A 9,171-nucleotide genomic window follows, 5' to 3' on the forward strand; every position below is an offset into this window, starting at 1 on the left:
TTTGTTTGTTTGCTTGCTTTTGGATTGGGGTTTGAACGCTTTTTTTGTTTTGTTTTGTTTTGTTTTTTTGTGGCGGGGGGGGGTGATGCTGTGTATATCTAAGAAAGGATGCATGATGGCTTGAGAGACTTGATTATTTATAGTCTTCTCCTGCCCCCTAAAGGCCTAAGTGTGTCTGTTTTACCAACACTATTTCATAATTGACGTAGTTCGTCTACCTTCTTTTTAAAATACTATTTGTTTTCTAAACCTAATGCTTTTCCTATTAAATATTATGTTTTTCTACTCAAGATTTAATCTGACATTCTAGCAAATACTTGTTTCTGTATCAAATGATGTGATATGAGCGTTATTACAGTATGATATCCAGCTTATCCATATAATACAGTATTACGTCAACCACTGTGAATTTTGCTAACAAAGACTAGTAGGTTAGGAGAGAAAATCTGCTTATACTTGGCTAAAGTACTTGTTTGTTTTTGTTTGTTTGTTTGTTGTTTTGTTCTTTTTTTTACTAATCCAGTCATAGTCTGGGTTTCAGTCTGTCACATGGTTTGACGTTACCACTGTGCTAAGCTATTAATTTCAAGACTCTCAGTCTTGAGAGCAATAATTTTAAGAGTGTATACTGCTGAAACTTTATTTGCTTCAGGTATTCGTAATTTTTTCCTAACAGGAAAAAGTTAGAATATTTTATTTTTGTTTTGAGATGCTAACAAAGATAATACAATTTTCATTTGGAATTCTTTTCTCTACAATTGTACATCAATCTTTTAAGCCATCGTATGTGTGGTTATAGTCTTAACACTTAACAACCTATTCTCTTTTTTGGTCCATTGATAATGATAGGAATTTCCTATTTGGTTCCTTACTGTACCTTCATATCCCAGGTAACAGATCTATGAGTAAGTGCGTAAAGGCTTAAAGATGTGACTGACCAGTCCAGTCCAGTACAGTACCTGCACTTGGTCATATGACTGAGTGCTGTGTCATTGCTTTACATTCCTTACACGATTTAATATTTAGGGAATAACTTTTAGCCCTTAGCGTCTTATTGCTCTGCAAGTACCTACTATGACTATTGGCAGGTTTTTTGTTTTTGTTTTGATAGATAGATCAACTATTGACTTTGATTTAGAAAAATTAACATGGAAGTTTCTGTGAAGCCCTTACCTTTAAGGCAGTAAACATTAGCAAGAATAAAATGAAAAATGTACTATGTCTGCATAGGGTCTGTATAGTTTCCACACTGCCATTGCTTTATCAGTAATGCAAAGGAGACATTTTTTTTTCCTTTTTTCTGAACTTACACTAAGGCATTTTATGAATTTCGTCTGTGAATACTGAAATTCTTGCTCTTACGGTGTGCAGGTAAGGTGTTTAAAACTGTCTCATTTATCTTCTATACTACTTCTCCAACTAGAGTATGGGCTTATAAGCAGGCTTCATTGGACAACTGACTGGAATTGTAAGTTTGTAAACTGAGCTCTATTAGTCTGTATAGAAAGTCACAGGCTGTAGGCAGCTACTTAGCAACTATGGTAAAAAGCAGAGCCCTGTAAGCTTTGTGGGGGAAAGGGAAAAAACAGCTGTTAACCTGCCAAAATAAAAATGTTTTACTCTTAACATTTTGTATTTTCTTTTTCATAGGCCCAGAGCTTTTACAGCAGAGGAACTCTAAGGGGGAGTTGCCCTTGGATCACGTGCTGTCACCAAAAGACAGGGAAGAATTGTTTGCCATCACCAATCTAGACGATACAGTGGACAACTTCCATGCTCAGACACAGAAACGTTTTTATCACCAGCAGCTTGAATTCGGTTCATTTTTACTTAGTAGGATGTTGCTTAGTTTTTGTTCAATATTTGATTTATCTTCAGAATTCACCCTAGCTTTCAAAGGGTTGGCTCATCTAAGTGAGTTGCTTATGGCATGTAATAGTGACACAGAAGCCACCAGTGGACATATTGACTGGTTACTGGATCTTTACGCTAGAAACATAAAAGCATTAAAGAAGCTCCCCGATGTTCTTAAGGAACTGCCTGGGAGTCTAAGTGTGCGTCCTGGAGTGCATACTGAGGCCTTATTGGTGACCCTGGAAATGATGTGTCGGTCAGTCACAGAGGTGTCATGATGCCGGAAAGTGTGAGTCAGACCTAAACGTACAACTTGCTCTGTCACTTAGTATAATAGTCATAGCTTTGCTTATGGACAAATTTGATTTAGTCACTGACAGACTTACAGCAGATTTTCATAGCACTTAAAAACATCTGCAGAACTAGAATACAGGCTCCCTGTCCAGGTTTGGAATTTAACTCAGAAAAGATACAACAATAAAAGGAAGTAGTGTTGTTGGGTATAAAATGCTTTTATTAATCGTTAAAATTCTTTGTTTTGAAATATTTATTTATATTGTTTTGTAGAAAATAAAATATTTTTTCATATCAAAATGTCCCTTCCTCTAAGTGCTATAGGTTTTTAAATCATGAGAAGGATATTCATTAAAATGTGTATCTATATACTTGAAAAACTTGTTTCTCCTTTATATGCTAATGTCTAAGATACATTTGTTTTTCCTTGTTTCTAAAATAAACCTTTCTATAATTTTAAATTATATTTAATAATCTTTTTAAATGCTACATTATTTGCAGTTTAACAATTGAGTTCTTTGATCTATTGTAGTTTAGCAGCGCATATATGAAGTATGCTTCTGTTCGCTTAACCAATCTTCTGTCAGTGAAAACGTTTTCCCACATATAAAGTTTTATTAAATAATATAATTAAAATTTACAATGAAATTGCTGTGGTTATCTGAAATTTTAGTATGCAGTATGAATTTGCAGATTAGTGTTTCAGTTTTTTTCCTAATAGTTTATAACTTAAAAGACAGAGTGTGACTATTAACCACTTAAGAGATTGTAATTCCTTCACTGGTGAAAGTAAGTTACACTGTGTTATAGATGGGGAAAAGAATCTTGATGTTATGTAATGTAATTGCGGCCCCAGCAGCAACTAATGTGTTAAAGAAGCATTATGCTTCATTTCTCAAACAGCTCTTTCAGCAAGAGACAGGCGCTCAATGTCGTAGTCTTTGCACACTAATAAAAATCAAACTTATGTGAGATTTCAAAATAATTTTATATGTACTGTAAAAAATAACATAAAAAATTGTTTTTGTTATTAATCCTCCAAAGTATCAGCAAATACGAATAGTCACTGGAGAGGCTGAGTTAGGGGAATGACAGAGAGTTTGTATCCAGACTAAGTTACAGTGTGACCCTGTCAGAGAGGAAGACAAAAAAGAAGCAAAGATGGAAAAGAGAAAGGAACCAGAAATAGTCACTGAATCTCACTATGAAGGCACCTTGGGAGAATGCTGCTCCATAAACTAACACACACTTGAGCATAGACTTTGACTCAGGCACGGGGTAAATCTGGCTAATTTGAGGTTGCAAAGGACTTTTTTCTCTGTTTTGGTTTTCTTATATGTCAAATGGAAGTAATGTCATGTCAGGTGCCCTTGTCCTGAAAGAATTCAGCTAAACTCTCACTTTCTCTGATGCTTCAGATTTGCTGATAATGAGCTGCTGCTGGAGCAAAGAGGAAGATGCTAAAATGGACAGTAATTTCACGACTAAAAGATATGAATAATATCATGAGTTAGGATTTGTACTATTAGGGAGTTCCATAAGTTAGATATTCACTGAAGAATATTTATTTGATTGAACTATTGCTATTGCACAGCAAGCTGTTTTGTGTCCCACAAGTCATAATGCCATGTTCCTCCAAGATGTCTTCCTTTAAAAAGGCATTGTTACACAGTATAGGGTACTGTGTTCTGTGCCGAGTTACTACACTTCAAGATTCCAGCATTATTTGTATTATTTCTTGTTTTGTAGTTTAGAAAACATAATTGTTGTCTTCAATCTATCTTAGAGGTCAAAGAGGAAAAAATTCTAAACACTTAAAAGTCCTGAGTTAACTTTTCATTGGAGACTTTCCAAAGTTGCTGGTGAAGACAAAGCTGAGTGATGTCACTCTGTCCTGCATCCTCCCAGAGCAGACTGACAGTCCTATGGGAAATAAATCAAACCATAGCCCCTTCCACAACGTGAATAAAAGTCAGTCAGCTTTCCTCCTTGGTGCAGTTTATTGCGGTTCTTAGACAGACTTTGGGAATTTTCCTGTGTTCTTAATGTTAGTTCCACTGTAGAGAATGAAGTAGGAGTTCTGTAGACACAGTTTCCTACAAAAATGGCCAGGAAAAAAAATCACTTCTTCTAGTATATAACAATGGAAAATGAATTATTGTTTTCAGTTTAACAAAAGGCTAACAGAGCCCAAAGTGGTATACTTCTTAGGAGGAGCTGTGACAACTGGGAAGGTAAGCTAGAATTAAATATGTGTGTTTTCATGTGTTTATTTGAAGTTCTATAGAATAAAAATTAGTTCTGTGTGTTCCTGGAAGCTTTAGTAAGTGTACCCTACTTTTTAAATTGAAATACTGAGCCTGATCGCACTTTAATTTCTGATAGTACATTTGATGAGTATTACTTTGGCAATTCTATTTTTAGAATTCATAGGCAGTGGGTGGGCTTTTGAATTCGTAGTGATCATTCTGAGGCAAATGTGAATGTGTTAATGCTAGGACATATACATAAATACTATAAGAATGTGCTTGCTCTTTCTTGATGCTGTTATAGGAAAATGAATAGATTTACATGAAAAGAAAAACTTACTGATGGGTTTTGCAGCCCTTCTGCCTCTGATGAACTTGGGAAGAGCTGTCACTGTCGCTCCTAAACCAGCAGAATGGTGTCTTCTCTGACTGGCATGAGCTACTTACTGCCTCCAACCTTTATTTGGTAGCTTCCATGCCAATTGCATCTCCTGCTGAGGTAGACCTCGCAAAACTCAGAATGATTACTCTTTTTATATCAAATGTGGATTGAGTTAGAAAGCTCAGTTACAGACTTACTGACAAGTACCTGGTTATGTTAAACTGAACATGGAGTAGTTAATGCATGTAAATTAGATTATGTTATCAGAAAATTCAGCTTGTATTTTAAAATGAATTACAGTAAGAAAATATATTTTGTTAATTTCTCAGCCTGTGTGAGAGAAAATATCAGGCACTAAATTGATCAGAAAAAGTTCAGTGATTCTGAGCATACTTTCTTCAGCACCCTGATGAAGGAAGACTTTCAGAGAAGTGTTTTATAAGACTTTTTTAATATTGATAATCATTAGATTATTACTCTTATAGTAAATTCTGGTCATGATCTTGCAGAACATATAGAGCTGTATGTTAACTCCTAACCCTAGTTTATGAGAACATGAGCAACATAAGCTGTATCCTTTTTGTTTATTAAGATATGAAGTTGTATGAATTGTTAGAAAATTCTTTGAAATTATTTGAATGAAATCTTAGAGATTTACAAATATAAGTGATTATTTTTTGTAGATTATGGTCTCTTTGGAAGTTTTTTTTCTCTTATAAACTGTTTATGGTGTGATATATTTAAATACATTGTTGCTTTTTCTAGTGTAGATATAATGCAATTGAACTTTTATCAGCCTGTTTTTAAAAGTTTGAAATGCAGCTCTTAATCCTAGATAGGAATGATTTTTCTTAAAAATATAATGCTTTGCTGTTAAAGATATAACTATATTTGCATCTCTTTAAATACAGTGAACTCTTTTTGTGTTTAAAACTGCTGACTTATGAATAAAAGCCAACTGTTGTCAGAGGGACTATTGATCAATTATTCAGTAATTATAATGAAAGGTGGATATTCATACATAGCATGGAGATATTGAAATCCATTGCCTTTAACAGGTGTAGACCCAAGAAAGTTCCATTATTTGAGCATCCATGCATTCTTCTGTCCAGTTAAAATTGATAAATGTGATTACCTTTCTTCTCATATTATCAGATTGTATGAAATAAACATTGATGGCCCATAAATAGTAATTATTGATGGAAAATGGATTAGTACTATATAATTTTTAGGATTAGTACTATATAATTTTTAGGCTATAAAAGATTTAATACTATCAAAAATAAAAGTTTAAAGTACATTTAATACTTCCAGAGGACATCATTTGTACTGAACTCCAACTTTTGAGTTTCCAGCTATCATTTCTTCTGATGGTAGATGAACTGAGATTACTAACGTTTCTCTGTTCTTTTGTTCCCAAGTGAAAAGTCATATGGGGTGGTGGGCAGGGATCATTAGTCTTAAAGTGGTGACCAAAGTTAGTTTGCTCTCAGTGACTCACAGCCTCCGTGTCAGATCAGCAGTGGTTTGTGTCTGCATGAATGGTGGATGTATAATGTGTCTGTAGTTCGGGGGGGTGGGGGTAGGTGTTGGGTGTGTGGCTTTCCCTGAAACACGATTTTTTTTTTCCAGTTTGCATCGCATTCTTCCTGTTTTACAGCAGCCATGAAGTGACTGAGCATTATGTAGAATTTGAATAGATTAAGATGTGCATTTTAAAAACAAAAACAAGTTGCAAAAATGAAACCTGAACAGGGGAATGAGGGAAAATGGTTAGAAAATGTCTGATTTAAAGGAAACAAGAAAGGAAATATTTCTAAATGTTGTTGAAAACAATGATTAAAGTTACTGACTACATATGAAATTATACAAAAAACTGATGTGGGAGTCCCCTCAGTGTGTTGTGATTACCATTAATAAATAAAAAACCTGCCTTAGCCTGTTAATAGGGCAGAACTTAGGTAGGCGGAGAGGATTGGACTGAATGCTGGGAGAAAGAAGAGCAAAATCAGGGGACGCTATGGAGCTGATGCCAAAGATAACCAAGCAGTGATTTAATTCATACAGTTTCTGTGTGATTATTTTGGTTCTTAGTAGCCAGGACAAACAAGCTTCTCCTCCTACAGAAGGCATATAAACAGATATGAATCATGGATAAGCTATGTCCTTGGCATTTTTGAGAAATTTTAATAGGCTGAACCAAGGGTCTAGGTGATAGTTTTGTAGAGTGCTCTTATGCTTGAAATTCAGTAAGAAGTAGTTTTTATTAAAACACCAGATTAACAGGAACATTCAGACTAGTCTGTTGTGACAAGTGGTGTTCACTCTTCTCCATGGGATTAGTAAATCTAATTGTCTTCACTACAAAGACACTAAGGAACGACAAGGAAGCAGTGAAATTTAGAAGTAATTGTCACATTTTTCTCATCACTACAGTTCTTACAAATTCCCTTCCAAAATACCATAATTCATACTGAGACATGTCAATGGAAGAAAATAACTTACAGGGAGGTCAAAAGCCATTTACTAAAAGTTCTCTAAATACCTTTTTCTTTCCTGACTAATTTTAATTTTGTAATGAAAAATAGCAGGCATTTAGATGTGTTAGATACTTTTCTCTAAATTTCATGGGGAAAATACAAGTAAATACATTGTTATTGGTAGTTATATTTATGTGTCAAACATTTTAAATATTTTTCTTTTTTTAATTAAATCACTGCTTGGCCCATTAACTCTAGCTTCTTATTGACTAACTCTTACATATTAATTTAACCCATTTCTAGTAATCTGTGTATCACCATCTGGCTGGCTAAAGTTCTGGCATACATCTCTGGCGGGGCTACATGGCTTCTCTCTGACTCTGCTTCCTTTCTCCCAGCATTCATTATGGTTTTCCCCTCATAGATCAGTTCCCCTATAGCTCTGCTATAGTCCCAAAGCGGTTCTTTTGTTAACCAATGATATTCCTATCATACAGAGGGGGATCTCACATCACTTCCTTTTTTCTGTTTAAATATAAAAGGTTTGAGCTTTAACATAGTAAAAGTACATATTATCATAACTAAGAAAATCTATATAAATTCTTCAACTCCATCAAAGACTCCAGAAGGATATAATATTACCTAAGTTAACAGGAAGTGCATTGTAAGCAACTTCTAAAACTCTAGAAATGTTAGAGACATCTCGCTGCCTGGACAGTCACCCTAAGTTCTTCTGTACTGTTGGGGCATCATTCTTCAGACTACAGGCCTATAGTATCTAGCAGTCTTTTCCACAAAGCAGGAAATTTGAAAGACAGTTCCGCTTGTATTGGCAGTTTATCAGTCACTTTCTTCTGTGTCCTGCAGAATGTCTTGCAGACTCTTTCATGAAGCAGGAACCCTGAAGGACTGTCTCACCTTCTGTAGGTAAGTTCAGCAGTTATTTCTCTGTGGGTCCTGCATGTCCAGTTAAGCAGTCCAGGCAAGAACAGTTTCTTGCCCAAGTGGCTAACCAACTCCATAAGGAGCCTCTTCGATGCCCATCTTCCTATTGAAGTAGCAGGTGCTGCCAGGAGCAGATGTGTCTCATTGTCATGAAAAATCCTACATTCTTAAAGCATTTTAAATACAGTATTCTGTAGTCTTTGAAAGGTTTGAAGAATGCATATCCACCTGAAATACATCTCTGTGCATCTAGAAAATCTAACATGACTACAAGCTTGATTATTATAGATGACTACTAACATTTCTTAATTGTAAATTACATTTTATGTTTTTTTTTTTTTTTTTTTTTTTTTTTTTTTTTTTTTTTTTTTTTTTAGACAGGGTTTCTCTGTGGCTTTGGAGCCTGTCCTAGAACTAGCTCTGTAGACCAGGCTGGTCTCAAACTCACAGAGATCCGCCTGCCTCTGCCTCCCGAGTGCTGGGATTAAAGGCGTGCGCTACCATCGCCTGGCATAAATTACATTTTAAATGAGCTGCACACAATACCTTAAGGGCAGAAATATACATATAATTAAATATTTTTTTATTCATCTAATTTTTGTAAAATAGTTTATATTTGTTCACAGTACCAGAAGCCTACTTATTTGAAAGTGATACTCCTATTTGAGTCTCTTATTTTACATTTATTTACTTTTTACGTATTTGAGTGTATTGTGAGGGGGCATGCATGCCATGGCAGGCACATGGTTGTTAGGGCACAACCCTTCAGAATCAGTTGTACATAGGTCCTGGGGACTGAACTCAGGTCATCAGGTTTGGTAGTGATGTCTCTACCCACTGACCAATCTTACTTGCCCAAGAATTGATCTTGAAATGCTTTTAAAATAGGCTAATTTTAAACTTGCATGTCCTCCATTTTTAAAAAAATAGCTAGAGCTTTAAAATTTGCCATTTTTCTTCAAAGCAG

At 35.1% G+C, this 9,171-nt stretch overlaps 1 protein-coding gene across 6 annotated transcripts in view; it reads left to right on the forward strand.

The window, feature by feature from the left end:
- Slf1 (SMC5-SMC6 complex localization factor 1) overlaps nucleotides 1-5,943 on the forward strand; it is a 75,750-nt gene extending 69,807 nt beyond the window's left edge. For 4 of the 6 annotated variants that reach the window (XM_050122185.1, XM_050122184.1, XM_050122183.1 and 1 more), the window contains exon 22: nucleotides 1,651-5,943. In XM_050122185.1, coding sequence (XP_049978142.1) covers nucleotides 1,651-2,132 — 482 coding nt within the window. In that variant the 3' untranslated portion in view covers nucleotides 2,133-5,943. The remainder of the gene's footprint in view (nucleotides 1-1,650) is intronic. The other 2 variants (XM_050122187.1, XM_050122188.1) reach the window with 1 other exon arrangement.
- Nucleotides 5,944-9,171: the final 3,228 nt, after the last annotated feature.

This window comes from Alexandromys fortis, unplaced genomic scaffold (genome assembly GCF_014885135.2).
Source record: "Alexandromys fortis isolate MF-2015 unplaced genomic scaffold, M_Fortis_MF-2015_v1.1 scaffold_163, whole genome shotgun sequence".
NCBI lineage: Eukaryota > Metazoa > Chordata > Mammalia > Rodentia > Cricetidae > Alexandromys > Alexandromys fortis.